General features: G+C 36.6%; 1 protein-coding gene across 2 annotated transcripts; it reads right to left on the reverse strand.

The window, feature by feature from the left end:
- Positions 1–10,184: 10,184 nt before the first annotated feature.
- Positions 10,185–22,771, reverse strand: LOC121865928 (calmodulin-lysine N-methyltransferase-like). 2 transcript variants are annotated; one of them, XM_042365486.1, is made up of 8 exons: positions 22,562–22,771; positions 19,409–19,557; positions 16,500–16,561; positions 15,226–15,341; positions 14,920–15,035; positions 14,144–14,218; positions 11,672–11,864; positions 10,185–11,176 (listed from the first exon to the last, which is right to left on the reverse strand). In XM_042365486.1, exons 1-8 carry the CDS (start codon positions 22,634–22,636, stop codon positions 11,093–11,095), a joined length of 870 nt encoding a protein of 289 aa, XP_042221420.1. In that variant the 5' UTR covers positions 22,637–22,771; the 3' UTR covers positions 10,185–11,092. The 2 variants fall into 2 exon arrangements, with proteins under 2 accessions (XP_042221420.1, XP_042221421.1); XM_042365487.1 differs by lacking the exon at positions 14,144–14,218.
- Positions 22,772–24,871: the final 2,100 nt, after the last annotated feature.

Consider the following 24,871-nt stretch of genomic DNA (forward strand, 5'->3'; position numbering starts at 1 on the left):
GGGTATTGACTCGCCAGGGATGAAATTACCAACACCAATCAACCCAAATGGACGTTACGGAGACATCTATTGATTTACGTGATATTTTGCTCTTTTTAAACAAGAAGCTTACAACTACAGCGTACAGTAATCATGTCACACGGTACGATAGATATACTGTACAAGCTAAATTTCACTTCAGTTACTGCATTTACAAGCGATCATTTACAAGCGATCATTTACAAGCGATCATTTACAAGCGATCATTTACAAGCGATCATTTACAAGCAATCATTTACAAGCGATCATTTACAAGCGATCATTTACAAGCGATCATTTACAAGCGATCATTTACAAGCGATCATTTACAAGCGATGTATCTCTCTCCAATATGAAACAGACACTTTATTTGTTTGACATTATACGTTCTGTTACAGTATAATTCAGTAAAATATACTCATACACCTGTACCAGTATGTTAAGTATAGATGTCATAATGTTTCAGTAAAATATGAACGAAAATCATCTATGAATTTATACAGGAAATTAGGATTGAAAATATAGGGAGTTTAACTAATCTTATTGTGTATAATTCTTCATACAGGAATTTTTTCCACTAGGAGATACTAGGATTTTTTTACACTAGGATATACTAGGATTCTTTTCACTAGGAGACACTAATAGGAGTTTTTGTAAGTGGTCTTTTAATTTTAATAGACTTAATTCAATATTTTGATTATGGCATTATCCTGAGTGTGCATTGGTTCATAATCTAACCACAATATTAGTTTGTCAGGTGTTTGTCATAACAGTAATATCCACCTCAGATAAACACAACTCTCGAGGAAAACATTACGTCGGAATCGTCTTGAAATCAACATGACTTCCACAGGAATACGAGTACAGTAAATTACAATCGTATTTCACGTTCGACAAACTCCGCATTTATCGACTCTTTAACAAAATGCACCCAAGCACCTGAGAAGCTCGTGTAAAACAATAGTGTTACTTGACACTTAAAACACCGAATGGCATTCCTCTATGCTCACTAATGCATTGGGGGTACTGGTGAGTTTTAGGGTCTTATGGTCCCATGTCGTCCGGGGGGGGAGGAAAGAGTTGTTTAGGGGTTAATACAAATTTTCTTTTCAAAGTAAGATATGCTTCCGTCGACGACTTCAATAGGGCGTCGCAACATAGCATACAACTGCGTAGGGTATTTATGTACGGCAACACAAGATTCAGAATTTATATGGCAACACAAGATTCAGAATTTATATGGCAACACAAGATTCAGGATTTACTCACTTAATATAACTATAAACCTAACCTGTAATGAACCTGTAAGTATAAAACCTGTAAACATTGAACCTGTAATGAACCTGTAAATACTGAACCTGTAATGAACCTGTAAATACTGAACCTGTAAATATTGAACCTGTAATGAACCTGTAAATATTGCACCTGTAGTGATCCTGTAAATATTGAACCTGTAAGTATGTGACAATTAAGAGGTCACTAATTACCTAATAAAAAGTTAACGACACACCAGTAAAAATAAACGAATGGAAAAGAACAGCTAACAAAATGAAGAGAACATCCACTCAAAATTGCCCAACAGATGACTGGAGATCTGACGAGCCAGTTCTCACCATAGTCACTGCCTTATTTTTTTATATATATATATATTCCTCAACAGATCTAAATTATAATATAAATAACAAAAGATATAATGATGATAATGTACAATAAGAATGGATCATTGTAGAGTGTATTTTATTCTCTAAGATAACCATTTGGAGACTAAGTTTGAGTTATCTTTTGGAAATATAATGATATGTATGCATAAATAGGGTGAACCATAGGAGTTATCTTGGAATATAATGATGACAATGCATAAGTAGAGTGACCTATGTCTTATCTTGGAATATAATGAGCATAAGGGGTGAGGGTGTGCATTCAGACATGTAAATGCATAAGTAGGGTGGTCCGTTATGTAACCCAAGTACGCTAACCAAGTATATAGAAGCAGGTGTATAGGACTAAACAGGTAAGGTGGTCTACTGTCACAAGAAAACCAATTACTGTATGAGTTGGATCTACAAGGAAAACTCAGATTCCTCACATAAATGGGATAGAATATTTTTTTATATACGTACATTACACAGGAACTAAGAATTATTATGAGTAAAACACATTTCTATATTGTTTATGTGAAAATGTTTCTTGTGTAGGTATTCGTCGAGATATGAATGAGTTTGGTAAAAAAAAATTCGAGTTTGGTTTAAAAAAAATTCGGGTAAAGGTTAAAAAAAAAAAAAACATTAGGCGGATTTTCATATCACGAACAGATGATCATAATGGGGAAATAAAGTTCAGTTCCCCATTACAAAAATACCCCAATTTACCACCAAAACACGAAATTGGTTCACAAACAAGAACAAAAACTAATTAACTAATGATCAATAGAAACTATCTACTGTAATTTATTGTCTAACATATGAAAAAGTAATAATAAAATACTGTTTAACTTTGATGCATTAACTTATGGGAGAACAGTCTGAGCTGGGAGGACAGTCTGAGCTGGGAGGACAGTCTGAGGTGGGAGGACAGTCTGAGGTGGGAGGACAGTCTGAGGTGGGAGGACAGTCTGAGCTGGGAGGACAGTCTGGGCTCACCACCACAAGGGGAGTGAGCTGAGGTGAGCTGACCAGGGGTGAGCTGAGTAAGGGGGAGCTGAGTAAGGGGGAGCTGAGTAAGGTGGGTGGGTGGGTGGGTGGGGGAGTGATCAGTGAGCCAGAATACGTCTCTGTGCATCACTCCCCAACATGGCCACATCAGATGACTCCCAGCGCGTGAAATTTGTATATTTCTGAACCGGACGCAAATTCGTATAGGCCGTAGAAGTTTTCATGTCTCAAAATAGCGGCGTTATTTTGGGAGGAAATTTTGTATCGGTGAATATTGGTGTCTCGAGGGGTGACTGTGCTGGAGTTATATATATTTATTTTTCCAATTGTATTTTAATAGAATGTAATGACTAACTATGGATAATAGATGAATGTTATGAAGTATATTTTAATAGTAATGTACTGTATTGGCAGGAGAATGACCATATGGTAAAAAATATGACCCCAAAACACAAAATCAGATTAAAATCACTAACTCCCCACCATACTAGAGATGATGTGATGAACGCTACATAATTTTACACGAGTCGATTCCTATCATGCGCTACATGTGACATAGCAATACCTAATAAACCAAATCTCAAGGATAACTTCAAACTTCTTGCCCTAAAATAAAGTTAATATGATACTTGGATGTTTTAGCTGTCCTTCTTGGATGTTTTAGCTGTCCTTCTCATTACCCCAGTAGCGTCTTACCCCTTCAGTGTAGCGTTAGTAAACACTTTTATTTTCTCTGCTAACTGGAATTAATTAATGAACCCCAATGACTTTACGATTATCAATAGAACTTTTAATTTGTCAAGTGGTGTAAAAGATCAACATTTCTTACTAATTTATTAATGAAAGAAGAAATGAAGTGTGGTGGTATGAACAGAGAAGTACACTTGGTGACATAACACTGCTGCCCTTGATTAAAGTCATATGGATCAGGTACATTAAAAACAATTTATAAACCATAATAAGAATTAAGGACTTGTGGCTCGTCCCTAATACTGTACTGACCTCTCTTTGACCTCTGTCTTCCTGTAACACTGACCATGAACTGAGTGCATCCCCCTCCCCCCCAGCCATGCCTTTATCCTAGCTTAACCTGATAAACATAGAACTGAACAATGCCGATTTTAATATCCATACAGATGAGAATAGATGAGGCCTCTAAAGTAGAACTTAAATTACATAATATGAAATTAATTATCAAAAAAAATATCTATAACGCCTTTGATTCAGAAAATTTGGAGGCCTATGCGTGATCTCGGCTGATACTAATCTATATATGTACTCAATTATAAATCTCTGGAGCTTTTATATGTGACATAAACTAATACTATAATACATAAACTCTTGACAAAAACAACTGAGGATCGTGGGTGTAAGAATCAGCTTAATAGAGTCTTATCATCTCTAAGTAGTTTCAGATTCATCCTCTATTTCTGAGATTATTAAGTTTTATATCGTTCCTCAAGTTTATAATCAGTGCATACCTCTAGTCTAGTCCCCCTACTACTGAGGTGACTTAATAACCCTTGAACTATAGTGTTACCTCCACAGCCTGCGATTATTTTTACTTTTTAACTCATCTGATGTACCGTCATTATGAGATGTACTTAATCATTTATCAGGTAATTAGTACATCATTAGTGGTAATTAGTACATGTTTAAGTGTCTGTAGAGTGTATTAGAGCTTATTAAAGGCTACGATCTCCTGTTTTAAATGGTTCCAATGTTATTTATCCACCTGGCAATACCTGTTATGCCTTGAGTATGGTATTAACACCCTGATAATGTTTCACCTGGTGTAGGGTCTATATTGACAGCTTCTACAGGTGTGGGGCAGGTGTAGGGAAGGTACTGCAGGTGTGGGACAGGTAGAGTTATGATACTGCAGGTGTGGTGTAGGTGTGGATTATATATTAAAGGCTTCTATAGGTGTGGGACAGGTGTAGTTATGATCCTGCAGGTGTGGTGTAGGTGTAGTTTTGATACTGAGGGTGCGGGGTGGGTGTGGATCATAAATTAAAAGCTTCTACAGGTGTGGGACAGGTGTAGGTTCTATAGCCACAGCTTCTACAGGTGTGGAGTGAGTGTAGATCATAAATTAAAAGCTTCTACAGGTATGGGACAGGTGTAGACATAATACTGCAGGTGTGGGACAGGTGTAGGTTATATACCATGAAACAGTTAAACAAATAAATTCCTCCCCAAAGAAACAGTTAAAACAATTATTCTCCCCAAAGAAACAAGAAAATTAACGTCTTCGGCCATTCCATAAACAAACACTCGAGTGATTTTTGGCCGCAAATAAATGGCCACGTTTGTCTAGACGACCCGGTAAAAAATTCTGAGGTCAAGTATTTCACAACAATACAAAGGAATGATGTGTGAAGATTTAGGTTAGATTAGGTTAGATTAGGTTAGGTTAGATTAGGTTAGATTAATATGAAGTGTACAGATAGTGGAACAGCGCAAGTGAATGACACAAGCAAAGGAAGTGTATGTATGGATGATTGTAACTTAAGTGTTCCAAATCATCCACAAATATCCGCGCGTACTGATGATTGTAACCCAAACGGCTAAAATCATCTGCAAATATACGACTCCAGACGATAAATAACCTCTACGGCACCTAAAGTCGCCATTATATACGTACGACCAATCACTACTCCCTGTTGACTGTACGGAACAACCTCGTACAGTCATCTACAAGTGGAATGAAGGTCGTTAAGTCGTTCAAACAAAAAAATAAATAAATAAAAAGTTGCGATTTTTCAATATTGTGGGTAGTAATTTTCTTTACCTGAGCTTATGTTTGGTAAAGCAAGCGTGATTTAATTTTGAAGTTAAAGAAGCAATAACAGTATCTAGAATGACACACACACACACACACAAAATACTAAACAGATAACTAATATAAATAAAACAAATCCTCTCAGAGTATCAAGCAACAAAAAAAAAAAAACAATCCAATATACGACTGATGATAAATTAAAAAAGGGGAAACAAACGGAAGCCACAAAACCGCTGCAAAATAAAACACTCCCAAAATAATAATATATTCGACACAAAGGAACGCATGGTACTAAAACGAGGGATCGCCTTAAAGAACAAGCGAACAACGATAAATTCACGAGTCACGGTTCTTGGTATGTAAACAATGCAACGATAATTTTATTTACGTTGCATCGTGTGAAAGTCTGTGAAGTGCGTGACTGGTTCCACAACGTCACGCCTCGCACTAATGTCTGTTGGGTAGAATTAGATCTGGTTTATAATGTTTCCTCTGCCTATGGGTACAGTGAGAACTCTATTAATGGACTATATAGAGATGAAAGTCCATTATATCGAGGGTCCGTTAGATGTGAAACCTCTATTTAACGAACTATATAGAGATGAAAGTCCATTATATCGAGGGTCCGTAAGATGTGAAACCTCTATTAATGGATTATACGCAGAGAGGAGTCCATTATATAGAGGTTTCACTGTACAGAGACTCTCCGGTTTATGGAAAGGTTACGTTTCTGGACACTATACATAAAAGGTTCCGTTCCTGGACCCTATACGTAAAAGATTCCGTTCCTGGACACTATACATAAAAGGTTCCGTTCCTGGACACTATACATAAAAGGTTCCGTTCCTGGACACTATACATAAAAGATTCTGTTCCTGGACACTATACATAAAAGGTTCCGTTCCTGGACCCTATACGTAAAAGGTTCCGTTCCTGGACCCTATACGTAAAAGATTCCGTTCCTAGACACTATACATAAAAGATTCCGTTCCTGGACACTATACATAAAAGGTTCCGTTCCTGGGCACTATGCATAAAAGGTTCCGTTCCTAGACAGTATCCGTAAGCCTAAAATGTCCCTTATGGTAGGCATTCTGTAACCCTTGAATTCCTGTACCCTTGAATTCCTGTACCCTTAAATTCCTGTACCCTATCCTCAGTACACCCATAGCAGCTTCCAGATAAAGTAGCATTGGTACAAACAGTGTCTCTAATGTCGATCTGTTACGTTACAAAGGACATCATGACGTGTGTTTACCTCCATCACGTCTAAGCTACGCGCCCACACACACGTTAACGGCGAGTTTTTTATTACAACTAGACGTCTCTGATGGATTTCCGGAGAATGAGATCACCTTTTTTGCACTTTACGTAAACATTGTGAGGTGACGGCAGAGAGACGCTGTTTGATTACCTGCTTGTGTGTTGTGTGTGTGTGTGAGGACCATGTGTGTTGTGTGTGTGTGTGTGTGAGGACCATGTGTGTTGTGTGTGTGTGTGTGGACCGTGTGTTGTGTGTGTGGACCGTGTGTTGTGTGTGTGTGTGAGGACCGTGTGTATGTATGTATGTGTGGACCGGCATTATACTACACCAGAACCACAACAAGTGACATTCTCTTACGATACAAAGTCAACAGTGGTCAGCCAACACACCGGGCCGAGCAGCAACAAATATCGATGGGATCATATTTACATAGTTCATATATCTATTTATCTCTCTATATCTTACTGACTATATAAAGGTTCTCTCCCATATAAAGACACTTGAGGCAAATTGACTTAGAATGGGATGATTTAGCAAGGTGGAATATATTTTACAAGTGCCTTCTATGGACAGGCCCTAATGGTGGAGACGCTGTGTCGCATCAGCTGGTCTAAGGCCGACAGTACTAGACTAACCGCGGCGACTACGGGACTTAACCAACGCTGATGCGGCTTGAGACCGAGTATTAAGTCAATCTTGGTCAATAATATAAATAATCATTATATGTAATCATTACCATATAAATGGAACATAAGTGGTATAACATTTTGTCTGTTATCGGAGGGCTGAATGTTTTATAATATTTGACTTTTGTAAATAATAATTGAAAGTCAAGGTGAATTTTGCCAAGTACACCATAAAAAAAGAATTATATACAGTGAAACCTCTATTTAATGGACTATATGGTGATGAAACTCCATTATATCGAGGGTCCATTAGATATGAAACCTCTATTTAATGGACTATATGGTGATGAAAGTCCATTATATCGAGGGCCCATTAGATATGAAACCTCCATCTAACGAACTATATCAAGATGAAAGTCCATTATATAGCAGAGATTTTACTGCACATAATTCTCCCTTTTAACTGGACACTTCACACTATACAGAGACCACACTCCAGTACAGTAACATCCTAACATTAATCAAACACACTACCATCCCTGTACTATCATATCATAATTAAGTCTCAGTAATTAACTTTCTCATTATAATAAACTACTACTAATAATTAATGATGGTAAGGCTATTATTTGATTCCTCTTAATAACAACACGTTAGATCGCTGTCAGGACTTCAGTTAATGAGTTGAAATATGATGTCCTGTACAGTACAATATGTTATTTTTTATAATGAATGGTTAAATCCTTTGTTTGGATTATGATGATGTTATAATGAACTGTTATACATTATTGATATTATTTCAGGCAAGAGGAAGAATGACTAAGCCACCCCAAAAACCATAAGTTGACCCACTTAGATTAGCTTAATAAATAAAATAGCATTACCAGACTAGACAGTAGCTATTTAGTTATTCAATCAATCATTCATAATAAAAATAAAACCACAAACATTTTAACTAAACAACTACTGCATCACTTAACACTAAAAATTATTGTCAAAGTTTAAGAAATACATTGAGTGTCTTTCAGCATGAGATTGACACACACACACACACACACATACACAGGGCTCAGTATTACAAAATAAAATATTCAAGATCAAACAAACTCCAGCTGGATAATGAGGTAAAATATGTCACAAACAATATGGAAGCAAAAGGCAGATGAGAAGTTCCGTATGTGGGTCATATTTTACACTGCCCAAAAAATTGAATAAAGTTACAGATTTATAATGTTATGTTTTATGCCATTATCATAAGGTATGGTGAACTTATTGTGTAGTGTAGTGTAGTTGTGGTGTAGTTGTAGTGTGGTAAAGTGTGGTGTAGTGTAGTGTGGTGTAGTTGTGGCTGTAGTGTAGCATAGTGTGGTGTAGTGTAGTTTCACATATAACTCACACTTGAATCATACACTACAAACTGTGTCTACATAAACCATCACACTCTACAGCACTGTGTTGTTCTAAACTGTTTTACTCTAATGCACACGGTGTTTTATGGCTACACACGGTGTTTTATGGCTACACACGGTAAGTTTTATGGCTACATGGCTACACACGTGTTTTGTACACACGGTGTTTTATGGCTACACACGGTGTTTTATGGCTACACACGTGTTTTATGGCTACACACGGTGTTTTATGGCTAAGTTTTATGCTACACACGGTGTTTTATGGCTACACACGGTGTTTTATGGCTACACACGGTAAGTTTTATGGCTACACACGGTGCCTCATGCTGGCACACACGGTGAACTCTTTTAGACTATAAATTAAAAAAGAATTTTCTATTGACTGTATAGTATATCATGTGTGTGCTCCATGTGTGTGTGTGTGTGTGTGTGTGTGTGTGTGTGTGTGCCTATGTATGGGTGTGTGTGTGTGTGTGTGTGTGTGTGTGTGTGTGTGTGTGTGTGTGGATGTGTTGTGTGTGTGTGTGATGTGGTGTGTGTGTGTGTGTATGTATGTGTGTGTGTGTGTGTGCTGTGTTGTGTATGTGTGTGTGTGTGTTGTGTATGTGTGTGTGTATGTGTGTGTGTGTGTTGTGTATGTATGTGTGTGTGTTGTGTGTAATGCCCAACAAACACAAGTACAGTTTCAGTACAAGAAGTTATACTACTAACATATGTATTACCATTTGTTTAAATAATCCCCCCTACAATAAGAGTGAGATAAGTTTTAAGTAACAATAGATCAAATATTGTTTTATAGTGAGTTAATACAATACTAGACCGCCTTAGATTGTATTTATAGTAATGATTGTTTCAGCAAATCTTGGCCAAACAACAGCTTCATTTAATAATCAAGTATAGAATTTTTACAAGATGATAAAACAAATGACTAACTATTCGTGATACAGTTTTAAAGTAAATAATGACTAGATTTATCCTAAACACACATATATATAAATAATCTTGGAGATATGTGAATTATTAGCAACAATATACAGTAATATATAGAGGAATTTGGGGTGATTGATCAACCCAGAAGAGAAGTCATTGGGTGATGTTTTTAGCTGAAGGACTTTATAGCACAGGGGCAATGATCCCTCCCTCTCTCCCTGTTCCCTCCCTGTTCTCTCCCTGTTCCCTCCCTGTTGTCTCCCTGTTCTTTGCCTCCCTACCAACTCACAGTATCTCAGGGAGCAAGCAGGGAAGCAGGAAATAGACAGTAGGCAAGCAGGGACATTTCTCAAGGACACAATCTAGACAAATCTTAAAACAGACCACATATTATACACCTGCAACATACTGCAACATACTGTACACACAACCTGCTGTACACACAACATACTGTACACACAACATGCTGTACACACAACATACTGTACACACAACATACTGTACACACAACATACTGTACACACAACATACTGTACACACAACATACTGTACACTCAACATGACACCTGAACATTCATGTAGGCTGATAAAGTTTAATGTTAACATGTTAAATAAACAGTCCTAAATAAATTAAATAACACCTTAAGACTACATCAATAACAGTTAACAACCATCAACAACTAAATCACCTTGTTTGACATATTTACAGCCCAGAGATGATTCCGAAGTGCGTCCTAAGAGTGTTCTCCTCGTTCGACTAGATCTAAGGGTCATTTAATGATTGTCACAGCCTGATTAATGACTCTTATTTACACTGTTCAGGGAGATGACACTGTAGACACACAAGACGCACCTCAGGATTACACTCTAACCTAACACTAACCTAACCAAACACTAACCTAACACTAACCTAACACTAACCAAACACTAACCTAACCTAACACTAACCTAATGAAGGGTGTTAACAATGGATAAAGCACAGTTTGATAATAACAGGCCACAAAGTTTAAGATGCACTTTGACTTCACTAAGCTGATGTCATTATAAACACATTTGACTTCAATTATGTCATTATAAACACTTTTGACTTCAATTATGTCATTATAAATGCATTTAACTTCAATTATGTCATTATAAACAGCTGTCATTATATATCTCGAGTGAATAAATAGAGTTAATCTTCATACCTAAACAGCTGTCATTATATATCTCGAGTTAATAAATAAATAAATAGAGTTCATTTTCATACCTAAACACCTGTCATTGTATTTCTCGAGTTATATAAATAAATAAATAGAGTTAATCTTCATACGTAAACATTTGTCATTGTATTTCTCGAGTTAATAAATAAATAAATAGATCTTTCCAAACACTTGTACCTCTACTGACAGATTCATCTTGGTGGTTCATTAGTTGGTCCCAATTTTCTTCTTCAGTATCATAAGCAGAGGGAAGTGTAGGTTCTTATTGTAGTAAGGGTCCATTGTAGTCTGCTGTAGGTGAGATATAATGTATTATAATGATGTGAGGTAGATAGATAGATAGATAGATGGAATTACGTACAGAAGAAGCAAGGGCAGATCCAGGAATATCAAAAAGAGGGGGTCCAAGAGGTTGTGGGTAGGGGGGACATGGCGAGCGTGGCAAGCACACCCAGCTGGGGGTGGGGGGTCGCTGTTAGCCCCTCCCCAAGAACTTTTTTGGGGAAGTCTAACCAATATTATGGGCAGTTTGAGGCCATGTTGAGACTATTTTGAGGCCATGTGCATTTGATATCAGGAGATATTCTGAGGTCAATAGTAATTACTTTTTACTATACAAAAAACACCTGAGTATAATACTAACCTAACCTAATGTAACACTAACCTAACCTAACCAACAAAAGAGAGAAAGTCAAATTATCAAGAAAACGTCACAAGCCTAAAAAAAAGAAAAAAAATACGATTCACCATCTTACTTCGATGATCAAAACAACGGATCGACATTACCTTTTGGACGTGTTGATCGACCACTTGATCGTACTTCTCAACAACAGCCACCATGAAGTGTGGGCGGCACATACTGGCAAAAGTCTGGAAGGTGCCGCTCCTGGACGGTGCCACGACCAGTGCCGTACCCCCAGGCCGCAGCACCTTGAGTAATGTGGACAACAAACTCTCTCTTCCTTCATCAAAGAACAGACTGCGGAAATGTCAACAAGTTATGGTTTGCTGGTATTATAATTTATACCTTCAATAATAACAACAACTACAATAATAATAATAATAATAATAATAAAAATAATAATAATAATAATAATGATAATAATAATAATAATAATAACATATATTTACTAGTAATTTAAACGTAACTGATAATTCTTTAACAAGGCTTCATTCTCCTATACAGCTCCTCCCCGACTTACGACCCGCCTCAGTTGTACCAAAATTTTGTCAAATTACGTATTTTTGAGTCCCAACGTCAGTACACAAACAAAATTTTCGGTTGTAATTCACTTTAAAATGGCTGGCAAGCTTAAAAGTGAGAGTTTTGTGGTGCTGATAAGAAAAAGAGACACCCATTTTAGATTTTCTATGTATTATTTCAAGCATTTTCGACTTACGGCCTGGATTTGGGTCCCTAACCCCGTCATAAATCGGAGAGGAGCTGTACCTTCCTCTAACAAAGTTTATATACTTTCCAAACATAAGAACATCAATATTTGTCAATCTAAGAACAAACAACAACAACTAAATGGTTTAATATATTTGTTCAACTAAGAAAATAAACTCAATATTTTTCGACAGCAGAACAATTTTAATAAACTCTTATACATATGAGTCACTCCAGAGATTTAATGATGGCTTAGTGCTAATGTGGGAACCAACACACACACACACACACACACACACACACACAAGAATGGTGGTTAATAATAGCGTGAATATATCCTGTACAGTGTTGAGTATAATGATTGAGTATACTGCCTATTATTGATACTGGAGGCTAGTAAATCTTTCTAGTGTCATTAATAGCAGAGAATACAGTACAGTATATCACAGTATATTACAGTACAGTATATAGAGATTAAAGTCCATTATATCGAGGGTCTGATAGATGTGAAACCTCCATCTAACGAACTATATAGAGATGAAAAGTTCGTTTATGGATGATTCACTCTATATAATCAAACGTCATTCATATATCTTCAAACTTATAATAAAAGTAAAAAAACACACCGAAAAACACAAAAGTCATAGCATAAAAACGTACAACAAATTAAAATACAAAACAGGTGATATTAATAAATTAATTATAACAAACCAAGTTGTGCCAGGCAAGCAACTTAAAACAACAGACCATAAATAAACGAAAATAACTAAGCATTCGTAGCAGAACAAGTGAGCATCAAGTTTGGTTTGGTTAGGTTAGCATCAGGTTAGGTTTGGTTAGGTTAGGTTTGGTTTGGTTAGGTTAGATTGGCAAAAGACAGTGGCGTTCTGAACGACTTTTACGTACATGCTTCACACTTTCATTACCTTAACTGTACTCAAGTAGTGATGTTGGATATAGATTTACAGTTTGTCAGAGTACAATTATTTTTATTACAATTTTTTTCCAGTCCAATTTTTTTTTCAGAGTACAGAACAATTTTTTTTAACTTTTCCAGAGTTTTACAGAAAATCTGATTACAGTAATAGTTAATTAATTGTTAATGGAATGTATTAAATTGGTGAAAGTGGCCACAATTGATGGTGAAAGTGGCCAAGACCCCCCCCCTTTTCCGTCCTCCCTACACTCACTGGCCACCTTGTGATATATACTCTAAGTTATTATTAAAATCCACTTATAAAACACAAACACACAATCCAATCATATCCTTATTTCTCACTCTGTTTGGATCTGGTAAACGACATATTCTTTTTCTCTCCGTTTGGATTCAGTAAACGCCATTAAAACACACCGTATGGAGATTTCATACGAGGCGCGTCCCCATACGAAAAAACAAAAAAAAACACACTCGGCTTAGGGGAGATGGCGGTGTGATATTGTCAGTTTCGGGAATGCGTGAACGAGTGACCGAGGGAGAATGACCGCTAAATGGGTCCTGGTTTGTCAGGGGAATGAGTCTCTGAATTGACTTACAACAATAGTTTCATCTTGTTTGGGGGTCGACGGTGGTTAATTTAGTATGGGAGTGAACTGATTTACCCCCTGACTATTTCATCTTGTTTGGGGCCGACATTGGTTCATTTTCCAAGGGCAGGAGCACTTTTTAACCCAGACTGTACTTGACGCAGATTCACACGAGGTAACAATCATTAACAATAATAACACCGACACATTATGACAATCTCGTGCTTCTAAGAAGCCCAAGAGAGAGAGGAGGGATGTGGGGGAAGGAGGAGAGGGAGGAGGAAGGGGGGGTAAAAAAAACCACCACTGTCTTTTGGCCAATCCACTCACAGATATAAACCTACCAATCGGCACACATGGCAACATCGAATTTCCCCTGATGTGGAGAAACTTCATCCGGAACTCCCCAGCGAAGTACCCTGCAAGTAGAATGATCTTGGCTCTCCTGTTTTCCACCCTTTTAGAAGTGCTGTTAGTAAGCATCTGTCACTGAATGCTTGTTAGTGATGCTCGTTAGTGAACCATTACTGTATTGTACATAGTTTGTGAAATATGTTTGTTATTGAACCATTATTGCACCTCTATAGTTTGTGAAATATGCTCGTTAGTGAACCATTATTGTACCTCTATAGTTTGTGAAATATGCTCGTTAATAAACCATTTATATACATAGTTTGTGAAATATCCTTAAGATATCAAGAAAACACAGTATAAACATAGAATCTTCACCCATATTACCTGAACCAACATTACAAACATATTATCCATCCTGTCACCCCCAAATTATACCAAACATTTACATCAAAACTTTCAACCATGATAATCAACCAGAGATTTAACCCCAGAAGATTAATATCACGTTATAATTTCCATCACGTTCTTGAGTCTCTTAATAATCCAACAGAAAAGGATATTAAGTGTATTTTTAACATGATATATATGTGAATAAGTTTCTATGGTGGGCTCTATAACATGATGGGACTATCTTGGTTATAGAAGATGTTTGTTATTCGCCCTTAGTCAAACTGAATCACTGTATACCCTCTCGCACTCGACCTTTAACTCTCGCACTCAAATCTTTAACTCTCTCTCACTCAGCCTGAACAACTACACAACTCACCTGGTATAAGTTTCCATTGGTAGATAATTCCTCTGTAGAGACACTTTAACATTGTTTACAGACAGGGCGTTACCGTCTGTCAGCACCATTTTGGAGGGTTCACCGCTGGCTGCAACCTGTAGTACAAACAAACACCGGTGAACAAATGGCGGTGAACAAACGGCAGTGATAATTGTGTAAATATATGAACAAACAATGAAAGAGTTAAAGATGTGAAAATATATTGTATGGATGAAGAGGTGTGTGTGTGTGTGAGGTACAGTCCCCTTCACTAGTGTGTTTACAGAGACTCATCATATAACTTACCAACATACCAGCCAGACAAGTCATCCCACCTCCCAGCTCAAGGACGGACTTGCCGGAAAATATGCTGAGGTTGTCGAGGCAGTAATACGTGAGGATCTCTTCCGACGGCCAGATACCTGCGAAGACACGAACATTCATCAACGGAACGTGAACAGTTACAGGCCGTTCCCAAGTGCATTATTTCACTGATAATTGGGGTTTTTTAGTTGATTTATTACTAATGAGGAAAATGGGAACTTCTGGGGGTATATAAAGGGAAACTAAACTAAAATAAACTAAACCAAATCTAACATCTTACTGTACAATAACTTAGTAATATTATAGAAACTAGGAAGAATTAAGGTATATTTTATAAACTAAACTAAACCTAACCTAACAACATACAATAACAGACTGAAATGTGAAAACCAATAGCTTAAAAGTCTAGAATCGAAGAAAAATTCAGAATTTATTTAAAGCTTTTTCATATCTAAGCTAATCACACTACATTATGGTAATTTAATTTATATAAATAAACTGTATCTCACACTTTAAAAATTCTGTAGTGATTATTTTTAAGTTATTTCTGTATTAAGTTTCTAAATCATTAAAAAAAAACTAAATTAATAGGGAGAAAAAAATTGTGTCAGTGAAGCCATAAAAATAAATGGTAAAAAAAAAAAATAATCCTGAGAAAATTGGGGTAAAAAATGAGAGAGAGAGAGAGAGTGGTATAAATATACAAGGTGTAAGTGGTGTAAGGAATTAATTAGGTGTAAATGGGGTACATAAAGGAGACAGACAGACAGACAGACAGACAGACAGACAGACAGACAGAGACAGACAGAGACAGACAGACAGACACAGACAGACAGGTGCTGTAGCCATTTCCATATATATGATTTGATTAATATATCTGTAAATTCAGGTGTGTGTGTGTGTGTGTGTGTGTGTGTGTGTGTGTGTGTGTGTGTGTGTGTGTGTGTGTGTGTGTGTGTGTGTGTGTGTGTGTGTGTGTGTGTGTGTGTGTGTGTGTGTGTGTGTGTGTGTGTGTGTGTGTGTGTGCGTCCAGTCTGCCATGTAGCCCCAATAACCAACAATTGACACCACCAAATTAATGATCGTACGGTAATATCTATTTATACATACCAAATCGGATTAAAACGGCAATTAAAACCTCATCGTCGACCACATAACAAGACTGGACAGAGGAGAGGAAGGGGAGGGGGGGAAAGAAGAGACGCGAACGGCAAAAAATAAAAATAAATCTTTACAGAACAGCTCGACCAACTTACAGACGTTGCCAGTATTGTTGAAACCCGTAAGCTGAGTTGGGCTGAAGTCTCGTCGTAAAAGCCTAAGAGACATGCACAATGACGCGTTAGCATGCTAGCAGCCCAACCAGGGTTAGGAAGGCGGCAATTGATATGGGGTTTGACGTTGAATATAGTAATCAAGGAATGTCCCCTATGGTTAACTAATTTATTCTTAGGTCTTTGTAATTATTAAATAAACTCACTGTGAATAAAATTGTCTATATGGTGATAATTCTGTTTGAAGGATCAAGGATATAAGATTAAAAATAATAATGCTGTGAATTAAAATATGGTGATAATTTTGCTTCAGGAATATAAAAGGTAAGAAATAATATTGCCTTAAAATAATACCACTGTACTACACTAGTTTAGGTTTTAAATAAGCAAGGTAAAATAAACCAAATAGGGTGTATGTGAAATAAACCCAATATGGTGTACAGTATGAACCAATATAGTGTACAGTGTGTGAAATAAACCCAATATGGTGTACAGTATGAACCAATATAGTGTACAGTGTGAAATAAACCCAATATGGTGAACAGTATGAGCCAATATAGTGTACAGTGTGTGAAATAAACTAACCCCACTACTACCAATATAACCATTATTCCCACTACATTATTTTACAACCCTACCAAAACCTAAGCCAACGATCCTATGCAATATGGGGTCAATTAGTAGTTGTTGTTATGACATGTGGAAAGGTCAAAATGAAGGGGGAATTGGGTAGTTAAGGGTGGTGGAGAATTAGGTAGTTAACCACCCTCCTCTCCCACCACCCCCCGCCCCCCCATCATCAGATAATACAATACCAAATGATTGTATTATCTTATTAATCAAACATTAACTTAGTTTATTTATCTTTTGGGATGTATAATAAAATATATTTTCTTCTATAAAACTTCCATTTAATTTATGTATTGTATTTTATGGGCCAATCTATAATAAATTAACTATCTATAATAAATTAACTATCTATAATAAATTAACTATCTATAATAAATTCCATGTATAGTGTATATATAGCGTGGTAAACAATATATGATCTGTTCTGAGTCGTGACACAACTTTGAGGAGGAAATAAAATGTATCATAGGGTAAAAAGGTCATATGAGCCACAGAAAATGTATCATGGGGTAAAAAGGACATATGAGCCATAACAGAAATGTATCATAGGGTAAAAAGGACATATGAGCCATAACAAAATGTATCATAGGGTAAAAAGGACATATGAGCCATAACAAATAATGTATTATAGGGTAAAAAGGACATATGAGCCATAAAAAATGTATCATAGGGTAAAAAGGTCATATGAGCCATAACAAATAATGTATTATAGGGTAAAAAGGACATATGAGCCATAAAAAATGTATCATAGGGTAAAAAGGTCATATGAGCCATAACAAATAATGTATTATAGGGTAAAAAGGTCATTTGAGCCATAACAGAATGTATCATAGGGTAAAAAGGACATATGAGCCATAACAGAGGGCGAGGAGACGTCTATCAGCTGTACGTTCTTTGCCAAGGTATACACACACACACACACACACACACACACACACACACACACACACACTTATTTGATTGTAAGAACTCTCTCTCTCTCTCTCTCTCTCTCTCTCTCTCTCACCAATCAACAATCATCTATAAAAAATCAGTATTTATTCCGGCTTTGGGAACGATTTTCCGAGGGCCAGATTTTCCGGAAAATTACGAGAAAATTCTCCCGATGGTCAAAAAATTCCGTGGATGGGTTTTTGGCCTGGGTTAGAGAGAGGTGTGGTCTTGTAACCCAGAACTCTCTAGTTCCTGGAAGAGTTGTGTCCCGGCTAACATCACATGTGTATCAATAATTAAAATAAACTCAACTATTATTTGTAACCAGATTATATTATATTAAATTCAACTTAAAACAACAGTCATACTTCTCTTATAATTAATACTTAAAACAAGTCATTTTAGCTACAACAATCTATACTGTCTTGGAAATATACTGTAAATATACTGTATCAGGAATATACTGTAAATATACTGTATCAGGAATATACTGTAAATATACTGTATCAGGAATATACTGTAAATATACTGTATCAAGAATATACTGTAAATATACTGTATCAGGAATATACTGTAAATATACTGTATCAGGAATATACTGAATCACTCTGTTATGGCTCATACAGTGTTTTATCCCCCAAAAAATAATACTAATGGATCAATTCTCGATATATAGTGTTCCTGTAAGTTCACTATAACTCTACGATGTTCAGAGTCATCGTTATAGTGTATGGTGGTTTGGGGTCAAGTGTAACAGAGATGTTTTACCGACCCTGAATAGTAAATAAGTCGGCATTGTTCAAACCCAATTAACTGCCGCCATTGTATACACGGATTGTAATGCTAATTCTAAGGCATAGGTTAATGGCAGTCAATTAACAAAAAAAAAATGCCATACTGATTAGATAAAAGATAGTGTGGAGAAATAGGCATAACTACTTAGATGTGCATTGAATGGTAAAAAATAGCAGGCAACATCCATTACTGAAATTATAAAAATAACCTGATAATAATTGATAATTGTAAATAATTCATGAATAATCCAACATAATATATCTAATTATGCAAGATTATGAATATTTTGTATTATTTAAAGAAAACACTGTTATTTATGCTAAAATCTACAATGTTATATACATTAGCCAAATATGCATCTCATTATGGATGAAAATAAATAATAATAATAATGCAGGAATCTAAAAAAATAAATAAACATATAAATTAATTAAACTACTATGTCATCGTTCAATAGCAACTGTTGTTATACTATTAATAAGAGACAATAATAGAACACCACTTAACTATCTCTAACTATCTCTATCTCTCACCTTACTGTAACTTTCAAGTCCCAGTTGATGCATCTGACGGAATAGAAATCTTGCCCAAGAGAATCGAAAGACAACAGACCGAAAGATTGGAACTTTCTGGTCGAGGCACTGTCTGGCGAGGCATCCCTGGCACTGGTTCTCTGTAGTGCCTGTAATGATGGAGCACTGTTATTGTGTCGTTAAGTGTATCGTTAAGTTATACGTGGGAGGGGGTCTTATATGGGTGACTGTCACACTTTGAAATGTTTCCAAGTTTTATATTATCCAGTGAAGCCAAATATAGGGATAACATCACTTCTCTATAACATAAAGTATCTATATATCTACCTCACCTAACCTAACGTAACCCTAATGTAACCTAACCCTAACCTAACGTAACTTAACCCTAACCTAACGTAACCTAACCCTAACCTAACGTAACCCTAACGTAACGTAACCTAACCTGACCTGGCAGTTCCTTCAATAAATGGACACCAGTTTAACAGTTTATGCCGATGGTCAATTGAATTAATGATAATGACACAACTAGTGTATACTGACTCTAGTGTATACTGACTCTAGTGTATACTGACTCAACTTGTGTATACTGACTCTAGTGTATACTGACTCTAGTGTATACTGACTCTAGTGTATACTGACTCAACTTGTGTATACTTTTTACCTTACCTCACACACCTGCCCTACCTCACACACCTGCCTTACCTCACACACCGGCCCTACGTCACACACCTGCCTTACCTCACACACCTACCCTACCTCACACACCTACCCTACCTCACACATCTACCCTACCTCACACACCTACCCTACCTCACACACCTGCCCTGCCTCACACACTCAATAAATAACAAGTGGTGGCCGTGGGATCCATACTTCTGGCCGGCTGACAAAAGCTAGCAATGGAATTTGTTTATTAATAGGAAGAAATTATTGGCTAGTACTGTACTGCTAATCTTACTATTATTAAGGTAACTTACTAATAACTGTCATTAGTCTAACCTAACCAAACTAATTAAGTAATCTAACCTAACCTAACCACATCATTGGTATATTTAAAATATAAAATAAAATTTATAGCACAATTAAAGAAAACAGCAATACCAAAAAATTCTTACAAAATGGTCTTAGTAATTATCAAGGTCAGTAATTAACAAGGTCAGTAATTAACAAGGTCAGTAATTAACAAGGTCAGTAATTATCAAGGTCAGTAATTAACAAGGTCAGTAATTAACAAGGTCAGTAATTAACAAGGTCAGTAATTAACAAGGTCAGTAATTATCAAGGTCAGTAATTAACAAGGTCATTAATTATCAAGGTCGGTAATTAACAAGGTCAGTAATTAACAAGGAAAAGGAAGTTACATTTACAACAGAATTTTAACAATAATTTTTTGACAGGATTATTTATTTATGTGCATTAGTCCTAATTAAGGTAGACTACAGGTTAATGAACAGAAACACCAGACAAGAGGTCATCCAGTCATACATACAGACAGATATGTATACAGTCATACATACAGACAGATATGTATACAGTCATACATACAGAGACAGATATGTATGATATAAAATGGTTATATACATCTTGAAGGATTAAAATATACCATAACGTTAATGACAAGAGCAACACACACACACACACACACACACACACACACACACACACACACACACACACACAACACACACACACCCACACACACACACCCACACACACACACACCACACACACCCCACACCCACACACACACACACCCACACACCCACACACAGCTTCCTCTCCACTACCTGAGTAATATAAACACAATTTCAATCTAGTCTGTTTTAAGTTGAAATTAAAAAATGTAGTGAAATCCGTTCTTTCTTTTTTTCCTTTTATTCTTTCTTTCATTCTTTCTTTCATTCTGTATCTCTTTTTTTTTCTTTACTAAAATCAAGTTAGTTTAGGAAATATATATCATCCAATGGACCAGATTAATATATCCTAAAGAACTCGTAAGATTAGTTTTCGTTAATTAGAAATATGAGTTTTATTTCCAAAGTGTGTGAGGTGTTGAGTACTGGTTAGGTGGTATAGGTGTGGTATAGAGGTGGTATAGAGGTGGTATAGGTGTGGTATAGAGGTGGTATAGGTGTGGTATAGAGGTGGTATAGGTGTGGTATAGAGGTGGTATAGAGGTGGTATAGGTGTGGTATAGAATTGGTATAGGTGTGGTATAGAGGAGGTGGTATAGAATTGGTATAAGAGGTGATATAGGTGTGGTATAGGTGTGGTATAGGTGTGGTATAGAGGTGGTATAGAGGTGGTATAGAGGTGGTATAGGTGTGGTATAGGTGTGGTATAGAGGTGGTATAGAGGTGGTATAGGTGTGGTATAGAGGTGGTATAGGTGTGGTATAGAGGTGGTATAGGTGTGGTATAGAGGTGGTATAGGTGTGGTATAGGTGTGGTATAGGTGTGGTATAGATGTGGCATAGGAGGTGGCATAGAGGTGTACAGGTGTGGTGACAGAGGGTATAGAGGTGGTATAGAGGTGGTATAGAGGTGGTATAGAGGTGGTATAGAGGTGGTATAGAGGTGGTATAGAGGTGGTAAAGAGGTGGTATAGGTGTGGTATAGAGGTGGTATAGGTGTGGTATAGAGGTGGTATAGGTGTGGTATAGAGGTGGTATATGTGTGGTATAGAGGTGGTATACTGTAGGTGTGGTACAGATTTGGCCAGTTATTGCTGTTACCTGATACCAGCACGACACACACACACTACCTATAAGGATATTCTGTATTTAACTACTTAATTCAGTGTTATGTTACTAGAGATAAAATGTTGTTTATTTTCTAACATTTCTTGTGTTTAATTGACATGTTTAAATGACCACACACACGCAAACACACGCAAACACACGCAAACACACACATACGTCCTTCTGTGATATCATGTGTTAAAACTCTTTCATATTATTGCTATTAATAGATACAAAATACAATCCCTCCATCCCTTATCAAAATGGATAGATAAATACATCCTATCCACAAACACCCAAACACCCAAACACACCTGCCATGGCACACAAACACCAGGAAGGTCATAATTAACTCGAGTGGTAATTTAACACCTGAGTGAGGGAGGGAACCTAGTCAAGATCACTTCACCAACCTCTGCCAATATCTTCCAACGCCGGCGAGCAACTGTGCTTTTGTTCTCACAGTTTTCGTTATTTGAACCCGTCATAGCTATTGTGTAGTTGTTAAGGGTTCCAACTGGTAAAAAAATACGTTATAGGGTTAAAAATAACTAGGCTAAAAGTGGTCACTACTACGATGTTCTGTCCACCACGGCGGCGGCTAGTGGTAGGTACTGAGTGTTTCCCGGGCCACACCTGGAGGTTCCTCTGACGTCATTCACCTATGGGTATTTTATCATTACTCTTAACTGAAAGGTTTTTTTTATTTTATTCTATATATATAAGTTTATTCATTTATGATATATATATGAAAATCTATTAAATATTCTTGATTATAGAACCAGTAGGAACATATATATATGTATAAATTAGAAAATACTTATTACAAAATATTTAGAGAATGTCTGAATAATATTTACTTTTAAAAATTTTGAATATAATTAATTTTATTTATTTTATCTTTTTACAGTAAGTTATAGCTTTTAGGGGCGATTTTTTTCTCAAAATACTTATAGACAATGAAAATATCTCCTCACGATTAAATACAAATATGACTTTAATCTGTATATAAACTTTACACTTTAAAATATTCTAAAAATATATCATTCCCAGTTTAATCTATGTCTGTTCATGAATATATATGTATTTTATATAGTGAATCAGGATGGTTAAATATTCCGTGACGACACAGATCTATGACGTCACTCTTCCTTTGGTGCTCAGGAAAAAGTTATTGCCCAAATGTAAACAAATATTGGCGACGAGGTTCAGCTCCTGTGAATATTATCATTTGGTTTTATATTCAAGTAAATATCAATAAATATAACTATACTGAGTATTTTTTCTCCTAATTATGCTTTTATTCACAATATAATTTTCAAATGACAATCATATAACTGGATAGGACATGAACAACAAAATGACAGAGTTGACTAAATGTATATAATTATGAAGACATCTTTTGCCAACTTTAAAATCTCCATTAACACAACATAGTAATAATAATGTGATAATTAAATGAGATGTCTTTAAAGGTAATCTATTTGGGGTTTTTATTTAAATGACTGACAATATGGCATTAACTAAAAGTACTATTTTTTCTTGCTAAATTTTCAAACATTTCCTAAGTATTTTGATAATTTTTTGTACAATATACGAAAAATTGATAGTTAAGGTAAAATTTATAGTTAAAACTTGTTACTTTTAATATAGTTGTACAGGATATATTAATTTCGCACTACACGAACGATAAGTATTCATAGAAATACAGTATACAGTAACTTGCACACACACACACACACACATACACGCACACACACACACACACAAATACACGCACGCACACACACACACACACACACACACACATATTGATTGCTTGCTGTCACCGGCTACAAGGTGAAGAAGCTGTCACCAACACAACAACCACAACCTAAATTAACGAGCTGCATGACCCAGTGTCAAGGAATACTCCAAGAAGACCGGACAACTCTCCAACTGCACTGGCTAACCATTACCCCGGAACACGATCCACAAATCGATTAACATCCAGGTCCCCAATTACTGCTGCTGGGTAGACAGAGACAAATGGCGTAAAGAAACTTATCCATAGCGAGACACCTGACCAACAATACGACGACACACCTGAAGAAAAATCCTTAAGAATGACCTTGAATAGAAGGTTGACAGCCCCAAGTAACTGTCAGCAGCCACACCAAGACACAAGGCACACAAGTTGACGCTGCCATCATCCCAGCTTTTGCCAACACAGTCCCCCCTCTCTCTCCCTCCCTCCCCCCTCCTCACGTGACTGCCTGGTATCACGACATCACAGCCTCTCTCGCACACCAATTTTACTGCCACACTCTTCACTGACGACACCTTGGCGGCTACACACAGATTCATGGTGACTTAGACAACGATAGTGGAGTCAAACTTGGCAAATGATTAGACCGAACCTATACTCCCGCTTCATCCTACGACACACACACACACACACACACTCTTCCCTGGCCACCAACACACTCATAAATATTACACCAAAAAAATAAAACAACACCTCCAGTCTCCCAATAACAATTAACACCTTGAACACAGACACACACAGTCACCATCACTCTCTCTTGCCTAACCTATCACCACCGTTCTTAAATAAGCTTCTACAACATCCAAAACCTTCCCTCTCTTTCCCTCTCTACCCTCTCTACATCTACGCATTTAGTCCCTACAACTCTCTACGCAGTATATACGCTCCCCGAGTTCTCAGAAGGAATATATTAAAG

The sequence above is a fragment of the Homarus americanus genome, unplaced genomic scaffold, assembly GCF_018991925.1.
Source record: "Homarus americanus isolate GMGI-L3 unplaced genomic scaffold, GMGI_Hamer_2.0 scaffold5142, whole genome shotgun sequence".
Classification (NCBI taxonomy): Eukaryota; Metazoa; Arthropoda; class Malacostraca; order Decapoda; family Nephropidae; genus Homarus; species Homarus americanus.